Source organism: Echeneis naucrates, chromosome 14 (assembly GCF_900963305.1).
Source record: "Echeneis naucrates chromosome 14, fEcheNa1.1, whole genome shotgun sequence".
NCBI lineage: Eukaryota > Metazoa > Chordata > Actinopteri > Carangiformes > Echeneidae > Echeneis > Echeneis naucrates.
In genome coordinates, this window is record NC_042524.1 from 6,783,713 (window position 1) to 6,804,554 (window position 20,842).

Genomic DNA, 20,842 nt, shown 5'->3' on the forward strand with positions numbered 1-20,842 from the left:
AGGCTGCATTGCACAGCGGCGTCCCACATCCAGACCCGGAGGAAAGCTGCCGTATGTAACAACATTAAGCTGCCTCGGTTGTGCTGTCACACTTTCCAAAAGAGAGAAAATGTGATGAGCATCAGCGTGAAGTTCTTCTGTTTGCATAAGCACTTTTCCACTCATGTTTGGGATTGTTGTTTGGCAGTTCAGTTTGGTTTTGTGTGGTAGACCATCATTTACAATATCTTACACAGTTGTTCCTCAGAATCTGCAAATCTGTAACAGTTCTGTCAAATCTTCAACCCTGAAATCACAGTGGCTCAGTTGTTGTTCAGTGTTATTTGGATCCTATTTCTGAATGGCTATAAGAAAAATAACAAGGTCATATTTTTGTCTATGACTTCACACTAAAAAGCCAGCTTGTGTGATACAAGTGGAGGTACCCCTAGTCCTGTGCTCCCCAGCTACTGAGAGGTCAGACTGATGCACATCTGGCATTTCCTGTTTCCTCTCCTCCTCATGCCCCCAAGTGGTGGCCACACACTGAAGAACACTCATGCATACAATTAGACATCTGTGCCCAAAGAAGTTATTGAAAAACTTTGTTTGCAAACCCCCACACAAATGCCTGTACAGGTATTCTTGTCCCATACTCAAATGTTTCCATTGGGCTGTAAAAACTTCCAGCTGCTATAGACTTGGTAAAAGAAAAACATGACAGAAAAAGAGAGTGGGAAATGGGGTGGATGACGGAAATAGAGGAAAGCGAGTGAAAGATAATGTAAAGACAGAGATGAAGAAGGAATGAGGGGAAAAAAATCAACACAAAAACAATAAGAGGCTGATGGAGAACAGGAGACACAGACAGAAGGTGGAGGAGAAAAAGGAGAAGAAGGTGGAGACAATCTTTGCATCTCACAGGGCTGACAAACACTTTCCACTCCTGTCCATACTTGAGTGCTTTGTGCATGTGTCTGTGTGTGTGTGCATGTGCATGTGCGTGCGTATTTGAAGCCATAGGCAAGATGGGGGGGACAGAATGGTGCCGTATGGTTTTCATAACCCTCTGAGGGTTTTCAACCCCCTTCCCGAACTCACACACACATCCCACCATACCACCACTCCAACTCATCAGCCCCTCCAGCCCCCTTATACACTCAGACACTTTACCAGCCCCCTCTTCCAAAAACACACTATTCTTTTTCCTCTACGTAGCCCCCCTCTCCTCACCCTCCCCCATCTTTCTCTCTTTCTGTGGTCCAGCCAGAGAGCCAACTTCTGCAGAAGCAAGAAAGCAGGATCTGACACAGGAGACGTTTTTTGTCACTGAAACTCATCAGATTCATTATGGACTCCATTTTACTCTTTTGGATGTAAATGAAGGACAGATAGCTCCATTCAAAGGTTTTTAACCTTGGACTCCACTACTACTTCACTGGACTTTATTTTGGACCTGTATTGGGCTCAGTTGGACTTTCTAAGGGATGCACTTGGATTGCATTGGTTTCTATTGCTTTCATAGAGCATCTTGAGAAATCCATTTCATTGTGAGAGCAGCACTGACAGTTTACTGATGAATGGCGTTTGATGGATTGTGCACTCCAGGGCTATTTGCTGAGCAACTCGGACGATCTATTTTAGATAATCAGATGTTAGTTTTGGACCGTTTTGCCTGAGATTTGTTCCATTCATAACCAGTTAGATCAGACTATTTATTGAAATACAGACTGATTGCATGGCATTAGTTTGAAGTGGGAAAAATCAAGTCTAGGGGTCAGAAAAGTTTTTTTTATTTTTTGTTTTTGTTTTTTTTATCATAATTGATTTTGTTATTTATTTTGACAATCAGTTTGAGACATTCATTTGAATGTTGGCCTAGTTTAAACCTAATATCTTGGTGGAGGATGCAAAAGACCATGAGGAGAAGTAGCAGCAGCAACATGGCTCTCCTGTGTATCCTGTGGCTGCTAATGGTCTGTCTGGCTCCGGGAAGCCAAGGACAGAGGCTGAGGGAGGCGGAAGCGGAGCATCCAGCTGCCAGGGCTCACCTGGCAGAAAAAGATGCCATCTGCCACCTGGAGGGATGCTATGCTGTCTTCCTACAGAAGAGAACCTTCAGGGAGGCTGGGCGCAGCTGCCGGGAGCGAGGTGGGACGCTTGCGACGATGCATACCCATGAGGCAGCGGGTGTGGTCCATGAGCTCCTGTCAGCCATCGAGCCACAGGGGACCAGGTTAAGGCTTCGCCTCTGGATTGGGCTGCACAGACCCCCACGCCAGTGTTCATCCACCCGGCCCCTCAGAGGATTCGTCTGGGTCACAGGTCTCATATTTTTAACATTTCATCTTCCTCTGTTCCCATTAATGACTTTCTGCATTATATGAGTGATTTTATTGTATTTTTAATAGCTGAGCTCAGCCAAAATGCTCCCAAAATAAAGATAAACTACCTAATTATACGTTTTCTTTTACAATTAAGAATCGAAATTTCTGAACATGACCTAATGGAAAATTGGAGGGCCAGGAGAGATGTGGTCAAAAATTCATTAGTTAACTATGCCCTCTGGATTAAATTGGCTCTGGCAGTGTTTCCAGCCAGAATTGTGACTTCTCTGTCAGCTTCCAGAGCTCTGCACTGAATGGTTATTACATTAACTGCTTTTGTTTCACAGAGACAGAGCTGGCGCGACAGTTGAAGTTCAGCCTCCTTTTGACCTCACAGCTACCCCTCAGCCTGATTTAGTCATTACACAAACTTTGGCTTTTAAAAACCAGAGGGTTTTTTTTTTTTATCACTCAGTGTGTCTGACTTCATCTTTTCTTTAAAAAGACTTTAAACAGATGCAATTTGCAACAGTTACTAATCAAACTTACTTGTTTTTTTTATCTTTTGTCATTATTTCAAGGGTCAGTTTCCATAATAGTCTATTTCTATATGTAGCCTGTAGCACACCTAACCCTTTTATATTAAAACAGTAATGAATGAAGTTGAATTCTATACATATCAACTGTAATGGTTATTAAGACATTGCAAGATGTTTATTATAAATAAAGAGCAGATGGGTTGATGTAAAAGAAAATAATCAAAAAAGAGATTTTGTGCTTTTACCAACCTGGTCTTATTTCTGTAAATAGGAGACCAGGATGGCCAGTTCACTAACTGGCTCCGTGAAGACAGCCCTGGGACTTGTGCAGTCCCTCGATGTGTGGCCATGACTGTCCATATTTCAGAGAGCGGGCGTGACAGAAATGACAACTTTCGATGGCTCGATGGCTCCTGCACTTTGCCATTGGACGGATACGTTTGCCAGTACAACTACAGGGGAATGTGCTCTCCACTGGAGGATGAGGGCCGAGGTCCAGCTGTTTACACCACCCCATTTCAACTTGTCAGTACCCTGCTGACTCATGTGCCCTATGGGTCTGTAGCCAATCTACCATGTCCTGTGGACAGCTCGGCCCCAGATGCTGGTGCTCAGGAGACTGTGCGGTGTACGGAGAAAGATGGTGAGACAGTCGGCTGGTCCAAAGATGCCCCACTCTGCTCGTCCAGTGTGGTTGTAAAAAACCAAGACTGGTGTAGTAATGACCATGGATGTGAGCAGTACTGCCAAAACACTGACACAGACTACTACTGTTACTGTTCTGAGGGCTTTATAATAGATGAAGATGGTTACAGCTGTAATATTGACCCTCTTAGCCAAACTGAAACCCCTGAATTGTCCTCCGACTCTGCTGGTCCCACTGACCGGCCTCAAATCAATCAGGTCTGTGTGGAAATGGGGTGTGAGTACAACTGTATGGAGACAGCACGGGGCGTCCGCTGCACATGCCCCCCAGGCTACCAAATGGGGCCCGATGGCCGCAGATGTTCAGATGTAGATGAATGTCAACAGCAACCATGTCCACAACTTTGTGTCAACATCCCAGGAACTTTCCATTGTACCTGCCACTCCGGGTACCAGCCAGACGATGAGGGCGAGTGTGTGGACATTGATGAGTGCCTGGATGAAGACAGCTGTGAAGGCACCTGTGAAAACACAGTGGGTTCTTTCACATGCCAGTGTAACCCTGGGTACAAGTTTGGAAGTGAAGGGCAGTGTGTGGACATTGATGAGTGTGTTGGGGAGTCGCCCTGCCAACAGCAGTGTCTGAATTACATGGGCGGATACCAATGCTACTGTGACAATGGCTATGACCTGCAGTCAGATGGACTTAGCTGCTTGCCTTCGGCGGATGATGAAGAATACTCCACCCTGACCCCTGACCCCAGTGACTCTGCTCATGTACCTGTTGTGGATCCAAACCACGACATTCCTTGGTCCACCTCGTTCACCCCTGACCCAAACTTTGAACCCGATACTAATTTTGACATTGACTGGCGTACAGAAGTCCCTGAGGGACTCTCTCCTGACATGACTCAGGGGCAGGACAATTATCTCAACCACTGGGATGACATATCACCAAAGCGACATCAGACAGCCCCGTCGCCAACACAGAAATATAACACAGGCAATGAAATTGACAATGAGGCTAAGTCGGGGGCGAGAGAAGTTAGTGATGAAATGGAAGTTGAGACTGAAAATGGGTCAGCCAGTGCTGGTGAAGGAAAGGCATCGAAGACGGATAGTGAAAAAGATGTCAGTGGCACAGCGGAGGCAGGAGATGGATCTTCTGAGGGCAAACGGAAACACGACAGGAGCTGGCTGCTAGTGGCCCTGCTGGTGCCTCTGTGTGTGTTCCTCGTAGTGATGCTAGCTTTGGGGATCGTCTACTGCACCAGTTGTGCTGTGGACAAGAGCCTGAGTTTCTCAGACTGCTATCGTTGGATACTCCCTACAACACCTCCTGACAGGAGGGACGGCAAAACCCAAGCATGAACCCTAAAATAAACAAATACAAGTGCGCGCGCACGCACGCACGCACACACACACACACACACACACACACACACACACACACTCACACACACACACACAGACTCATACAGATGTGTTGAAAGCCCAAATGTCTGTTCCCATTTCTCTTGTGGTGGAGGTCCGGTCACTGAAACTACTATTTGGATGTAGTACAGATGATTGGCTCTCATCAAGGAAAACATAATACTTCCTGTTGCACACCCTTTGTAAATAATTCACTCTCATCATGTGTTAAAATTCAATAAAACCAATAAACTGATGAATTGCTGTGTGGTTTGTGAGCCTATCAAAGTTATAAAAGGAAATACACCAAAGTAATGAGCAAATACACACACAAAAGGAAACACATGTGGAAAGAATGCGTGGTTATGATTTCATGGCTCCATGTGTGAAAGCAAATTTAAGACTTTGGTGAATTTTCCACGCAAAATTTTTAAAGGGAGGGGAAGGACATGCACATTTGAAATTTCTTCACTGTGGGTGCTGTTGAGAAACACGACATTTTGATGGAGTCTACTCTGTAATCAAATCTCCGTTCTGATCTTGCAACAGGATTTAACATTTGAGGACACATTTATTTGGGCTGCTGCTCATGAGAGAGAAAAAAAATCCTGACATATGCACCAAGGATATGTGAGGAAGATAAATTGTTTGTGGTATGAGAACATGTTCAAAACATCTGAGTGAGGAGAAAATGGCTGATGGAAAAGGACAGGGCAGGAGATGACGATCAGCCTCGCTAAGAACAGGACTGATGGGAGAAATCTGACAAACCTGACAGGAGGAAATAGAGAAGCTTTGCACAAAATAAAAACATAATTGTAGGAAACCACATGCCACCTTTAATGGGCATCTGTCATCTCTGGCTTACTAAAACACACTATGACATATTTAAGATTTTCCTACAGCTTAGTACTACTGAGTCAACAGCTTATTGAAGAAGGGCTGTTTTAGGCTTCATTCATTCCTAACCTGGTATTACTTAGTTATCTGCTGACTGTGTGTGTTGTGTTGTGTTGACTAACTCCAGAAGATGGCAGAGATGCAACCATTGACGAGGCCGCCTGCCATGAAAGCCCCACAGAGTAAGAGGGGTGGGGGAGGGAAGAGCCGGCTCAGGCTTCAGCTGGGCTAAAAACGAAAAAAGTTACCATTCACTGGACGACGGGGTGTCCGGCAGCGTTTTGTCGACATTGGTCCTGTGCCTTACATCCGGGGCACAGCATGTACTACAGCCGGACCGTGAAGAGATGTGTCCGCTGGTGGAAAAAGATACCGACGAGGATGGGATTCGAACCCACGCGTGCAGAGCACAATGGATTAGCAGTCCATCGCCTTAACCACTCGGCCACCTCGTCACATGCCCTCTGTGCGCCATCGTATCGGTAATTATTTGTGCTATGAGGTGATATCGGCTTGTTTGTGTGTTTGTGTAGTGTCATGGACTCTGCGCCTCGAACGACACGGCCGCCGCATGTCACGACTGACGTGGGAAGAGATGATCCGCACGGGAAGTGTATTGTGTGTTGTGTGTTGTTCGGCGCGGCCACGGCGGCCCTATTGGGTAAAAATTCCCATCATTCATAGCGCGGGCGTTGTGATTGGTTGGGGGGGGCGGGCCTAAAGTGAATGAATACAGGAAGTGTGGAGCGTGAGACTGCAATTTGACGTTCGCAGGAGCTGTTTGGAAAGAATACGGTAACAATCTGGTGAGTTAGTTTAGAGCTCTACACCTCATGAGATTCCTCAATAGCAGCCAGTCGTGTAAGGAAATCGGCAGCACTCTATCTCCTGCCTCATGTTTTTCCCACAGAATTTCGGGGGGTATTTAAATGCTTCAAGCACTCAGCACCGGTTTAGCATGTACGCTAAGAGCTAACGTTAACCCCCGTTAGCTGTATGCAGCAGCCCGGAGTCATTAACGTTTTCTTCAGTATTGTTTTTAAATGTGTGGCTTTAGTGTTGTCTTTTCTAAGAGTCCTGATATTTAAGAACACGCAAAAACGTTACTTTCCTTCTTGCCTTTCTTTTCTGTTACATTTTAAAGTCACTGGTTTTAATGTGAAAGTGAAAAGAAAGCTGACCTGCAGTTACCTATTTCCTCCTGAACCCGGGCCAATTTCAAACTTCATCCTCAGCTTTGATTTATAATGGACAAATGTAATTCGAGTAAACAATGTTTGTATCTTTGTCTGCATCCCAAGCTTAACTTTAGCTCTTAATTTAAACCACAATGTAATAATATCCCACCAATGTCATCATTTAAGTCATTTGAAGTTCTCCTGTGTCTCCAGACCTATCAAATGTCTTAGATAATCTCAAAATATAACAAATCCATAGGCAGCAGTAATGAATCAGTATTACTTTTATTGGCAGATCAGTGAAAGGACACTGTCTTGATAAGGAATTATATGCAGATATATGACTGAACAGCAGTCTAATTGGTTTTGACACCATTGAACAAAGCTGTTGCAGCGATGTTGTAAAAGTCTGTATTAGTTGGTGTATTCAACTGAATGGCAGCTGCTGAAAGTGCACAGGCTGCTTAACATGGATGGAAGTACATCCCAGCACACAATGTATTTATAAAATCAATGTATCTCATTTGTTTTTTTTCTATTTCTCTATTCTCTCTTTTCTTTTTTTTTCTTTCACAATCCATTTATTTTCATTCGACCTTATCTACTCTTCTCTTTTTGATTATTTTCTCTTCCCATTTCTGAACTCAGTTCCTCATCATCACTGCTTAACGTCAGAGTAAAGATGGTGGACTCTCAGTACTACCTCCCAAATGACATTGGCATTTCAGCACTTGACTGTGGTGAGGCCTTCCGTCTGCTTTCACCTCAGGAGAAGATGTACGCCCACTACCTGTCACGTGCCGCTTGGTATGTTACTAATCACAGGCAATAGCAACAACAGCAAGTCAACATTGGGAAAATGAATAGAGCTCTTAATTGTGAAAAGAAATATCTTGCTCATTGTAGAGAATACAGATAAAAGTTTTTGGAAAGGGTTAGGCCTTCCTTCCTGCTGAGTGAAGAAACACTGACTGTTTTAGGTATGGCGGTTTGGCAGTGTTGCTGCAGACATCCCCCGAGTCGGCAAACATCTACGTCTTGCTTCAAAGACTCTTCAGGAAGCAGACTCCTTCACAGCTGGCTCAGGTCGCCACAGCAGCTGGACTCAGCTCTGAGGAGTACCAGGTATACAGTCTCTTATAGCATGTGGGTATGCTTGAGACATACTTTCATCCATACAAGTGCAAACATGTAAAGGCATTCATTGTACCACACACAAAAGCAATTTATTATATTTTTTCTCTTTTGTGTGAAATTTAGGCTTTCTTGGTGTATGCAGCAGGCCTGTATGCCAATATGGGAAACTACAAGTCTTTTGGAGACACAAAGTTCATCCCTAATCTACCTAAGGTAAGAAGATCTGGTGTCTCACTTGACAGCAACATGTTAGTGTATTATAACGTGATAATAATTTGTAATGCTACATCACCACTACTGTGATAATATTTCTAAACTTTCTGCATTTGTGGTTCCACTCAGGACAAGCTGAAGGCTCTGGTGTGGGCCAGCCAGGCATTTCAGGAGCAGCCCGCTGAGATGGAGGCTCTGTGGGAGAGCTGCTCATGTCGTCTTTATTCTCTGGAAGACAAACAGAAACAGCTGGGGCTGGGCGACAAGGTGGGAGTTCAGTAAACAGTTCAAGCCAGCTTGGTCGAAAACTATCTCACTGTAAATATATCATGTGTTGCTTTTTTTTTCCTGTAGGGCATTACAACCTACTTCTCAGGAAACTGCTGTCTGGAAGATGCTGAGCTGGCTCAGAAGTTCCTTGACTCAAAGGTGAGGAGAATGTACACTTCAAATGAATTATCTCTGACCTCTTTTCTCTTATATCCTGGACTGTGGTATGTCATTATCTTCCTTCGAACAAGCTAAATTTATATTTTAAAATAATTTCTTAACATATACTCCAGTCTAATTATCTTTTGTCTTGTGGTGTGTCTTTAGAAACTTTCTGCCTACAACACTCGTCTGTTTAAGAGGGAAAATGGAGGGAAAGCCTGTTATGAGGTGCGCTTGGCCTCCGCTGTGCAGAAAGGTCAGAACTTAAGTGAAGTAATTGTACAAAAAACCTGAAAATATTCATAAATACAACATTCATCTCCCAACTGTAAATATTTTTTGAATGTGTATTGCATGGCATGGCTCCAGATCTGAATGAAAAACATTATAGCTGTTGATGGTGCCTCATTGTCAATGATAATAAAAATAAATATGTGCTGCTGCCTCACAGATTGTGCTGTGGATGGGGAATGCGAATCATGCTGTGGCAGCTTCAACTTTGAAGACAAAGAGTTCTCTGTGAAGAGGGGAGACTATGCTCCTCTCATGGAGAAAGTCTGCTATAACCTCCAACAAGCACAGGTGTGAAAACAAGGAATACAATGGAAAAATTAAGTTCACATTCAAGCTCAAGCCCATATTCACCCAGATGTGGAGCAGCACAGGGTTAAAAAGGAGATAATATCAGCAAAGAATTAAACTTTTTAAAGTGTTGCTCTCTTTCCAAATTATTGTTACAGGCCTACGCCGCCAATGAGAACCAGAGAAAGATGCTTGAGGAGTATGGGCGTAGTTTCACCCTTGGTTCTGTTGATGCCCATAAAGAGGGCTCACGCTATTGGATCAAAGACAAAGGACCAATTGTTGAGAGGTGAGCCCTCAGTATACCTCTACTGAACATGTTAACTTACTCCATTTCCTAATGGATCTTGATTTTGATTTTTGATTTTTCAGTCCCTTGTCAAGTTCCTTCTTACAGACTCGTTCTCATGCTGGCTGTTAAAGCTTTTCTAATGTTTAATCACTAAAATCTTTGGTATTCTGCTTATTTTTCCTCATTCCACCTTCCCTCCTTCCTCCCCCTCTCTTTCTCTCAGTTATATAGGTTTCATAGAGAGCTACAGAGACCCATTTGGCTCCAGAGGAGAGTTTGAAGGTAACAGCTACCAGAGTGGTCATTAATAGTGACACCATGGGCCTCCTAAAGTTTTATGGTTACATTACATAGCTGGAGACTTGGGGAGAATCAAAAGTATGGCTGAGCTACTAAAACTCTACCAGACATACAGTGGAAGCAGAAAATATTCAGACCCCTCCAATCTGCACACTTTGTGTCATATGGATATAATTGCCAATAATAACCATCAACATACAAGATAATTAACAAATGTATTAAAATGCCAAAACTATGTAATTTTTAAAGTATTCAGAAGCTTTTTATTCAGAACTTTATAGAGGCCCCATTGGCAGCAAATCTAGCTTTGCTGCCCCGTTGGCGGCGACGCTTTATGCTATACACATAGTTTTATAGTTTGTCTCAATCATCCAAGCGTTGTCATACTGGATGTGATAGTTGTACTGAAAGATGAACTGTGCATGCAGGTTTCCTCCCAGGAACTCTCAGTATTTGACAGCTTTCATTCTCTTAAGTTTAACCAGAGTCCCTGTCCCTGTCTAAACCTTTAGTGCTACTCAAACACTTTGAGGTTGGTTTCACAAGACTTGGAAATCTTCGCCCCCACTCCTTTCTCAGTTTTATAAATACTTTTTATTCAAAGTAGCCCTGTTTTTTTTTTTTTTTTTTTTTTTTTTTTTTAGTTAAGTAAGCAGCACTGAAGAAAGACTGTTGAACTCAACAGCAAAACAAATAAACCGTGCTGGCTCTGTGAATCATGACAAAGCAAAATACTCGGATTAATACATTAGTAAACCATTTTGGTACTTTGCCATCCTTTCTTGTTGTGTATGGTCAACATGCTGCTGTTGATTTAACTTATCTACTAATCTACAAAAAAGATGGCTCATGATAGAAAGTAAAGGATAGATTTGTGAATCCATAATTTTAGCTTGTGCTTTTACCTGTAGGTTTTGTTGCGGTGGTGAACAAGGCAATGAGCGAGCGCTTTGGCAAACTGGTGAGCTCAGCTGAAGTCTTGCTTCCGGAGCTGCCCTGGCCCAAGGAGTTTGAGAAGGACACTTTCCTTAAGCCTGACTTCACCTCATTGGATGTTCTCACCTTTGCTGGGAGTGGAATACCAGCTGGCATTAACATCCCCAACTGTATGTTCACTGATGATGCTAAGTTTACACTTAAAAATTAGATCGGGATTGGGTTCGCTCTGAATGTCAGCATGACACTGTATTTATTTATTTTTTGTTTGTTTTTGTTTTTTTGTTTTTTTTTTCCTTCTGTAGATGATGACATCAGACAATCAGAGGGCTTTAAAAATGTGTCATTAGGCAATGTGCTGGCTGTAGCTTATGCTACACAAAAAGAGAAGCTTACTTTCCTGGAAGAGGATGACAAGGTAATGCCCAAACGTTCCTGGTATTCTTACCCCCCATCTTTTATTTGTATCCCACATTTTCATGATTGGATATTGTGTAATGTGTTTGTGTATCCAGGAATTGTTCATCAAGTGGAAGGGCCCATCATTTGAAGTTCAGGTTGGACTTCATGAGCTGTTGGGCCATGGAAGTGGCAAGCTGTTTGTCCAGGTCAGGCAAATATAATGTTATAATATTGTAATATACTACAAAGCCTCCATTGTAATACATGGAGCTCCTCTTTGTATAGGACTATTTTGATTATAATGTATTGTTTTGTATGTTATCACATGTTATGTTGAGTTGCTGCTACTGTCCATCTTGGTTAAATGGCTATGGAATTTAAATCCTATCAGCACCTGGCCAGAGCTGTACCATTAGTGGTCATATGAATGTTAATTTACACATATGCAAGCAATTAGCTATGGGCCAATTCTACAATGTCACCTTTGAAAGTATATGCAGATAATCTGATATTATCTGCTAATGAAGGTTTTAGAGATGAAACATCAGAGAAGAAATAAGATCTGATTTGGGTTATGTCTATGTCACTATGTCCTCTGACCCTGCATGCAGGATGACAAGGGCAAATTCAACTTTGACCAGAACAAGGTGGTCAACCCAGAGACCGGAGAACTGGTGAGTGTACTGTTGTGTGTACACCTACCTGCTTCCTGCAAAGACTAAGACTAATTTCACCCTTTGACTGCATCTGTTAAACGAAAGATTTGCCGTGTGAATGTGTCTTTCAGGTGTCCAGTTGGTATCAGGGCAGTGAGACTTGGGACAGTAAATTCTCCACAATTGCCTCCTCTTATGAAGAATGTCGTGCAGAGTGTGTTGGACTCTATCTTTGTCTCAACAAATCAGTCCTGAGGTATAGCCGACTTGCAACCTTTACCCATTCTGTACCTAGGTGAATTTCATCTGCCGAGGAATTAATATAACTGGTGTGTCAGGCATTGATTATTGTGGGGCATGATTTAAGATTTCTGAGGGACAATGAAGGGGTTTTCTTTGTTTAATCCAAGGCAGCATAAACCCATTTATGCTTGAGCTTTTGCCAGGAAATGTTTACTGTACACAATAACATGCTGTTACTCAGGCTTGGTCTATGTTAATGCTGCAAGTAATTTGTGGTGCGGTACATCTGAGCGTTATTTATGATGGGAGATTTGTCTGGATTGCCTGAAAATGAACAAAGTGTTGCTGTGATTTTCTCTTGGATATGATTTTGTATAAGACAAGTCAGTAAGATAAAAACGGACTTGATTAATAGAGAAGACTGCAGTTTTCATTTCATATTTGACATATTAAAGACTTATTTCTTATAGATAAAAAAAACCCACTAAATACTGTACTAGAATTTATTACACTTGCCAAAACCCGAAACCTTTAAATCAATAACTGAAGAAACAAATGAACTAAAGAAACCCTAAGAATCCATGCATTACAGCCCATTAATTTGCTTGTACCTCAGGCCAGCTCTGCTAACAGATGTTGTTTTCCGATGTATCATACGCAGGCTAATCCTTCACCGTTGACATTTTGGGGTAAATTATGCATCCACAAATTGCCCCCCCTTTGTTTTTGTTTTTTTTTTCCCTTTTAAATGAAAATGCATGGAATGGGGATTTCAGTTTAACTACCCAGTATCAGGTAATGCTTGTTTGATGATTTGAGGGGAATAGGCTGTTTACTGTTGCTGTTTTCTGTGTTTATTCTTTAGTATTTTTGGTCACGAAGGCCAGGATGCTGAGGATGTGGTATACATCAACTGGCTCAGTATGGTCAGGGCTGGACTTTTAGGCCTGGAGTTCTACACACCTGAAAGCAAGAGCTGGAGACAGGTACCCTGTCTGCCCACATGCTTTTTCCTACACTGTGTAATCTGTCCCCCTCTGAGCTTGAATCTATATTTGTCAAACTTCAGTTCAAACTTGATATAGTAAAAGTAAGAATAAAAGTGTGAGCTGTAAGACATATTTATTCACATCATTATTAGCTTTACACTTAACTTAGAAATAATCATGGTTTTTACTCTTAAGAATGAATAGGATACTAAAGATAAAGTTTTTACTTTGAGCAGGCTTTTAAACTAGGGCTTTACATGTAATGATGAATCATAAGTTTAATTTATATAGAACTTCAGAGATACGTAGTGTTGGGTGAGGAGTGTTTACAACACGAGTCAACATACAGACAATAAACCATCTGTCCTTAACAACCTCACTGGCTCAGTCTGATGTGTCTGTGTTTTATAATTCAGCGTATGTCTTGGTGTTAACGTGTGTCATGTCTGTGCATGGTTTGTCTTTCTCAGGCTCATATGCAGGCTCGCTTTGTGATCCTGCGTGTTCTGCTGGAGGCTGGGGAGGACCTGGTGGGTCTGGAGGAAGTCACAGGACAGGACGGCAAGCCTGACGCTCGGATCACATTGGACCGAAGCAAGATCCACACTGTAGGCAAGAACGCCATCCACAGGTTCCTTTGTAAACTGCAGGTATGTTGATACTTTTACAAATCCACACAGCAGGAAGACATCAGGAACAATATTGTCGAGATATATCACAGGTTATATCACAAGTTACTTGTATTAGCATACCACTGGTCGTTCCTTTTTTTTTTTTTTTTTTTTTTTTTTTAATGGTAGCAGAAATTATCAGCTAATGAATCTATCTATAAAACCTTTGATATATTAATGTGGCCTCAACAGGCCCCAGCAGGCCATCAAATAAGAAGTCTAAAGTTAAAAAATTATGCTTGTTAAGCACCTCTACCCATGATTGGCTTATCATGATATTTTACTCTACCTGAGCTAATCATCATTACTTAAATAAAGAATAAAATAAAGGTTCAGCTCCTCTTGAGTCACCGGTTGTGACAGCAGTTTACTAAGCTCAATTATAGCAACGCGTCCCGTGTAATTGTCGGTGACAGTTAATTGTCACTCTGTTTGACAATCCTCTTCATTTCTCTGCTGCTACAGCTACTAACCTGACTTCACCTTGTTGTAGGTGTTCAAGTCAACGGCAGATGTGGAAGGGGGCAGGGCTCTTTATGATAGCTACTCCAGTGTCAGCAACAGCGGTGCTCACAACTTCTTGCGTCTCCGGGAGACAGTGCTGTTGAGGAAGGAAGCTCGAAAGATGTTTGTCCAGGCCAACACCAAAATTAATGGTTTGTACCTCAAAATGAATTTATGGGAGTTCTGTCAGATTTACACAAAAATGCATATACATGTATTTCTTCTGCCAGTTGTATTCACTGCACCTGTGACATTGTGGTTTTCACTTTCAATGGAAATTAATTTGCCTAGCTGGTTATATTTTGTGAAAATTTGAGGAAAGCTTCAAGCAGAAGCTTTTAGGAAGAACTGAAGATGTGCCCACATCTTGTTTCATGTTATTTCAATTTTACCCTTAGTTTTATTCCCAAATCAGACTGAAGTTGTCTTTGTGGTATGTTCTATCGCAATGTTTAGTGCATTACCACATTACCAAACTAAATACTCTTCATCACTTTAACACATCATAAGTCTCTGATCAGACTTAAATAGTTTAGGAAAAAACATCAAATCCTATTTCAGGTGTAATTAACTGAGCAGAAACTTGCCATGTTGCCATATCTTCAGTTGTAGCCTCTTGAGGAAATTGCTCAGTTTGTTTCTGACTGTGTGGTTTCTAGGGGACAGCGTAGAGCTGGTGGAATATGAAGGCAGCGCAGAAGGTTTGATTTCCTCCTTCACTGAACGCTTTCAAGATGACGCAGAGCAGGTTGAGGCTGACCTTCTGGAGCTGAGCAAAAGGGACACCCAGTGCTGGTGTTGATGGACGTGTGAAATCAGCACCCACCTCCTTCATATATCTTTTTTTGTTAACAATATAATAGCAACGTGATACTTCATGGAGTCAAAACACAAAACTGCAGTGATTTTAAAATCCTTTTGTAGGACACTTCTGAAGTTTCATACTATAATAAAGCCATAGGACATGAACACATCTGCCAAACACACCAGCCACAACTCAGATTCTTAAAGCTTCAGGTCTTTGATAACTGGATCAAATACAAATAAATAAGCTCATTAATTTGACACCATCATTCTTTTAGATGCATTTAGAAAGCCCATTTTTCAAGACACACTGACTTCAGTCACAAAAAAAAAAACAAAAAAACCCAACACTGACAGGCAGTTAAAATTGCTTCTTGGGTTTAAAGGCTTATATAATTTGCTCTGGGTAGTTTTCAACTTTTGGCTGAAGAATGATTCCTTCCTCACAGCTTGTCCAATCATAAAATGTTTTTCCAGCATTGGTGTTGATGATTATTTGAAAACTTAACTGCAAGGTATAACAACACTTGATGCTACTTTTGGCCAGTTTTTGGTTATGAAGTAATAGATGACTGTTTTAAAATATTGCTGTATCTGAAAGTTCCTAAACAAGCTCTGAACAAAAGAAATGTGTTGATTCTGCACAAATAAAAGTTGTTTAATAAGATCACATCGATATTGTTTTCCACTAAAACCACAGAAAAGGTGTTTTGTTTTTTTTGGGTTTTTTTTCTTCATTAAAATGAAATTCACTCACAGCCTGAGAGTGGCTTTCAGCATATTTTAATAAGATCAAAAAGAGCCCTGATGCCACATGTTGGGTGAAGCTGATAGAAGTTTTGCCTTTATACTGAAAAACATAACTTAATTCAAAGTACTGTTCTAAAAAGTCTCTAAATACGAGATACAACATTATCTACACTAATTCCACATAATGCTGCCTGATGTCACATCATGCTGTTCAATGATAATGCAATGTTGTTCACTAAAGGCTTGTACCTTTATCCTGATCACAAGGTGACCGAGGTGGAGTATTTGCTGCCCCCTCAAGGCTGCCAAAGGAGCTGCAGCTGTCTGTGTCATTAAGAGAGGCAGCATTCATCTGCAAAAGCAGACCCTTTTCCTCCTCCTCCTTTTCATCTGCACCTGCTCCCTCTCCTTCAGCATCTCTTTCTGATCTCTGCTTATCTGGCCTTGAAGGGGTGGCAGGTGTGTGATAAGCCTCCGCTGCCAGCGGAGTGAAAGCTAAAGAGGTGAAGGGAGAGAGAGAGAAGGGGACCTTTGGAGAAGGAGATGGGGACTGATATGGTGAAAGAGATGGTGAAGCGCTGGGTGAGTCGTGTGGAGAGAGAGAAAAGGGGACTCTGGGAGTAGGAGAAGGCGATTGATATGGGGATAGAGAGGGAGAAATACCTGGAGAGCTGTGAGGAGAGAGGGATGGAGACACTTTGGGGAAAATTGGAGGCACTGTGGAAGAAACAGAGTGGGAGAGAGAGATGATTGGAGAAGGCTGCATGTAGTCTGAATCAGTGGGGACGTTTTCCATCCGAGCTGGAGCGTCCACTCCCTCGACTCCAGCTTGATTATTGCCTGGCTGTCTCTGTGGTTGGCCCTGATCCCGTGTCTCAGGCTGCATGTGAGGTGCTGCTGATGGAGGCAAGATTTGGGCCTCTCTTGATGTGTTCTGTGTCTCTGTTAGAGGTCGGGTGTCCTTAGCTGTTGGATCACACTGAGTGGTATGAACTGGGCTCTCACCCTGTTTAAGGACTTGGTCTTTGCTGGCTTGTCGCTGTTTCTGGACCTTAGATCTCCCCTTTGTTTTGGGCATTAGAGGTGGTGGAGGTGGCGGAGCAAGAGGGGGTGACAGCATGGTCGATGTCTCCATGGAAACCCGAACCTTGAGGCTATGTTTGAACATGCGTCGTTTGGACAAAGCGTTCTGAGACTGCAGAAAGAGTGGGTTGATGAAACAGAGAGCACCTTGGCCTGAGCCACAGTCCAACTCTCTGGGGCTGCGGGTCGTGATTGGACAGAACTCGTGGAACAGAGTGGGGTTCTGGTTTGACTGTTTGCTTGTAGTGTCTGAGTCAGGTGCTGTCTTGGGCTGGTCGTCTGAGTCAGGCTGGGAAGTTGATTCAGAGCTTGTCTCTGGATTAGTAGCAGGCAAGGCTGAGGTTACAACGCCTGGTTTCTTCTCCTTCAGGGCCTTTGGCGGCTCCCGTGGCCCGCGAACATTTAGATGGGAACTCCAAAATTCTGAAATGGTGAAACCATGATGTTATTCCAATTATCATTACCTTTTATAAACACTCTGTAATTGTTAGTGCGCAAAACACGTTTTATCTGCAAAAACAACCACCACATTTAATAGGATACAGTATTTCTTTATACTCCTCCATCAATCAAAAACAAGAAATACTAACAGGCAAATTCTTCTGGTATTTATATATTTCCCAATAGCTGGTGGTAATTACGTGATATATTATGTGTGTGCAGCTTGTGTAAATAAATACTTCAAAGGTATTTAGTACAGTTTCAGTGTGAGGCAACAAGGAGTTGTGTGCACCAACCTACTCCCATATGAGAAATGGACTCCAGCTCTTTGTGCGATGTTGCCTTTGCAATGGCTTCAGGAAGCTCCAGTGGAAAAGGTAACACATCTCTGGCAAATATAGATATGATATGACATATGAAAAAGTAAATAAACAAATCAATCAAGTGTGCCGGATCAGTAAATCTTTCCAATCAATGCAGAGAAAGGTTATACTATGATGTTTGTACAATAACATTTAAAACAATAAAGTAAAGAAAGAAAATGTTAGGAGATTGCAGGAAAAGACTCCACGAGGCACCGATGAGAATGAGGAGGATAAAAACTTACCTGCTGACACAGTAGAAGGAAATTAATCTTGGGAGGTCTGGGAAGCTGATGGCTGAAGTCTCCAGAGACAGAGCTTAGGGTGAGAACAATACAAAGGTAGAGGGGTTTTTGGAGAGGGAGAAGGTAGGAAAGTAATTACACTTTATTTTAAACTGGGACACATCAGGCATCTCATTCACTGTGATCTACATGGCTCTATATATTTTAAGTGCACGTTGGGTATATTTATAGTAAACATTTTATCAAGCTAACAACATGTTTTTCAATATCAATAAAGTTTCTGCAATCCACCCATTAATTTGTCTTCCATTTGTAACTCCACTCTTTTTTAGTTGAAACACATATCAGAGACTTGCTGCTGTATACATGCATTAGTAGGGTTCACCGTTCTAAAAGAAAGGGTGAAAAATAAATAAAAACTGAGTTGATCTCGTTTTGCTGGGATAACCAAATGAAAGCAGGCTCCCTTGTCATACATTTTAATATGTATACATATGATAGATGTTTCAAATGATGCTATCAAGCAAGCCTGGCAGAATGCACCATCGTTTACAGCAGTCTTTAGGTCCTGCTGTGAAATTACTGTGCTGTGAATATAAATTTCTGTTTGAAAGAAAGAGGATGTGTTTACAGAAACCGCAAATTAAACTTCATCAGGCTTCTGGACTGTCAGGCTCTTACTGCACTTGTGTTCCTCCCTGATGCCAAACTGCTGGACAAAGGACGGCATGCTGTCATCCGCCAAACGGACACACAGCACGTTCCTTTGGGATGTGCGAGACTTTCGCACCAGAAATGTCTGCAGGACAACACAACCGATAACTGAGTGTGAGGACACAGGACATGAAGAGGGACAAGGCAAGAGAGATAAAACACTGTGTGTCTGCAGTCTGACAAATGGCACACTTGTGATTTTCCTTAATGTGTACTGGATGTGTGGATCTGACCCCTGGAGGCTCTCTCTGCAGTATGTGCAATGCAGTGGCAGGGTTGATCGACAGCTGAAGCCAGACAGGAACTGTGAGCAGGAGGCGGTCCAACACACTGATGCTCCTCAGAGACCCACGTCCCCTTTGATGTCCCAATGACTTCTGCCTTGATGTCTGGGCAGGCTCTGGGAAGTCATACAGAGGTTCTTCTTGCTGTGTCATCTACACAAACACACACACACACACAAGAGGAGTACACATGCTGTTGTCAATAAAACTAAAACTGATCACACACCCTTATGCATGCTAAAAATAGTTATAATACGTGGGGGTAAATGATTAAGGGAAAACCAAACATCAAGTGTCAAAGTAGCCATTCAGTAAATTATTCAACCATAATGCTTTTAAGGCCAATGCCTCTAGATCTTGCACAATCAAACTCACAAAAGTCCTTTAACGTTTATAATGAGGGGTTCGCACATTGCAATCCCGCTATAATATCCCTTTAATTGTTGACTTTCTGCCATTACTGCACAATCATGTCAATGCATGATTCAGCATGTTTTTCTGAAATGATCACATCAATGAACATGCATCAATTTTGTTCCTTCGGTCAGCTTTCCAACCTTTTTTACTGATGTCTTAACTATAGATGAAATGCAGATGTCACTGCTCTTATTGAAACACAACCAGCTGAGCTTTTACTGACTCAATCTCTTTCCCTCATTCAATCGGGCAACCCAATATGAATACTCCGGGCTGGGCCTGCTCAGCATCTGTAAACCTACCTGCCAACCTATTTGTCATTCATCTGGATGTGTGCGTGGTCACAGTCAGAACAGTAAGATGGGTGGATTTATTGCAGACACACAGAGACACACACCTGTGTAGTAAATCTACCTGGATTGAGACAGCATGTCCAGGCTTGGCAGAGAGCAGCAGCCTAGACATCTTAAATGCTACAGGAAAGACACTTTTAAAATATAAACACAACGGCAGGCTACCAAGTGCAAAGTAACAATAAAAATGTAAGAAAAAGAATGAAAAAAAAAACAGCAATTGCTAAAATTCATAAATAAATGTGATTATTAAGAATTTGTCTTCCTCCATATTAAACCGGCTTTCTGGCTGTAATCTGCATGTCAACATCTGCCTGGATCTGCAGCGTGCATTCCTGTAAAACGTGTACGTTTCCTCCTCGAACTATGTTACACACAGTTTCCCTGCTGTCTAATCCTACAGCTCGTTAGATCAAATCGTTTGTCCTGCACATTTAAACACGTTCGGGTTATATAGTTAGGTTTTTTGTTTTGTTTTGTTTTGTCTTTTTTTTTTTACCTTTACCTTTCTGGCTCCACTTTAGGAAAACATAGTCCTTATTCCTCCCTGATCCAAGTTTAAAACGAGGAGAAGTGAAGTGCTCTTCCTCCGCGGCCTGTCACGACGTGTGGTCACAGGTCTGCTGTGGGGAAGTCTCCGCTTCCTTGTCTCCTCCTTCTACACTTAATCTTACCTGCAGACATGTATGTCACTGCAAAGTCATGGGCTGGAGGTTAAACTTGAAATTGTAGCGAGCGACAGCAAGTTTAACTGAAGCATGAAAGCGTCATTACTTCAGCAAATGCGACAATTGTACGACAATTCTGCGTGTCAGCACAAACGCACTAACATCAGCAACGTTGAACGAAATTCTCCAAATAAGTTAAATAAAGTTGTCATCCAACTTTGCATCACAATATCCCAAAAATATCTTAGCAAAAATACGTGTGCACGCTATAGGGGTGATAATAGTATATGATGATAATTTGTATAATAGTTTGTGAGGCTTGTTGAAATTAGTTTTGGGATAAACTTCATGAAAGCGCAGCCGACACCGCTCCTCCACAAACC

The 20,842-nt window shown here is 42.2% G+C and overlaps 3 protein-coding genes and 1 non-coding gene across 6 annotated transcripts; 2 read left to right on the forward strand and 2 right to left on the reverse strand.

Annotated features, from left to right (window-relative positions):
* Nucleotides 1–1,207: 1,207 nt before the first annotated feature.
* Nucleotides 1,208–5,154, forward strand: LOC115053769 (endosialin-like). Its single transcript, XM_029518536.1, has 2 exons — nucleotides 1,208–2,304; nucleotides 3,117–5,154. The coding sequence occupies exons 1-2, from the start codon at nucleotides 1,887–1,889 to the stop codon at nucleotides 4,859–4,861; spliced, it is 2,163 nt and encodes a 720-aa protein (XP_029374396.1). The 5' UTR covers nucleotides 1,208–1,886; the 3' UTR covers nucleotides 4,862–5,154.
* A 905-nt stretch (nucleotides 5,155–6,059) lies between these two features.
* On the forward strand, nucleotides 6,060–15,485 carry LOC115054668 (dipeptidyl peptidase 3-like). Of its 2 annotated transcripts, none has more exons than XM_029519982.1 (19): nucleotides 6,060–6,285; nucleotides 7,630–7,788; nucleotides 7,962–8,106; nucleotides 8,242–8,331; nucleotides 8,461–8,598; nucleotides 8,686–8,760; nucleotides 8,929–9,019; nucleotides 9,215–9,345; nucleotides 9,504–9,634; nucleotides 9,861–9,919; nucleotides 10,849–11,043; nucleotides 11,179–11,291; nucleotides 11,389–11,481; nucleotides 11,887–11,949; nucleotides 12,063–12,187; nucleotides 13,040–13,160; nucleotides 13,634–13,813; nucleotides 14,328–14,490; nucleotides 14,998–15,485. In XM_029519982.1, the coding sequence occupies exons 1-19, from the start codon at nucleotides 6,125–6,127 to the stop codon at nucleotides 15,138–15,140; spliced, it is 2,376 nt and encodes a 791-aa protein (XP_029375842.1). In that variant the 5' UTR covers nucleotides 6,060–6,124; the 3' UTR covers nucleotides 15,141–15,485. The 2 variants fall into 2 exon arrangements, with proteins under 2 accessions (XP_029375842.1, XP_029375843.1); XM_029519983.1 differs by lacking the exon at nucleotides 6,060–6,285 and adding an exon at nucleotides 6,537–6,609.
* trnas-gcu (transfer RNA serine (anticodon GCU)) lies at nucleotides 6,177–6,258 on the reverse strand. Its single transcript has one exon. It is a non-coding gene; the product is annotated as a tRNA-Ser (tRNA).
* On the reverse strand, nucleotides 15,233–20,821 carry LOC115054669 (ras and Rab interactor 1-like). 2 transcript variants are annotated; one of them, XM_029519986.1, is made up of 6 exons: nucleotides 20,291–20,821; nucleotides 18,971–19,174; nucleotides 18,705–18,822; nucleotides 18,024–18,096; nucleotides 17,713–17,804; nucleotides 15,233–17,398 (listed from the first exon to the last, which is right to left on the reverse strand). In XM_029519986.1, the coding sequence occupies exons 2-6, from the start codon at nucleotides 19,172–19,174 to the stop codon at nucleotides 16,128–16,130; spliced, it is 1,758 nt and encodes a 585-aa protein (XP_029375846.1). In that variant the 5' UTR covers nucleotides 20,291–20,821; the 3' UTR covers nucleotides 15,233–16,127. The 2 variants fall into 2 exon arrangements, with proteins under 2 accessions (XP_029375846.1, XP_029375844.1); XM_029519984.1 differs by having other exon boundaries at nucleotides 15,234–17,398; nucleotides 20,297–20,821.
* Between the last annotated feature and the right edge of the window lie 21 nt (nucleotides 20,822–20,842).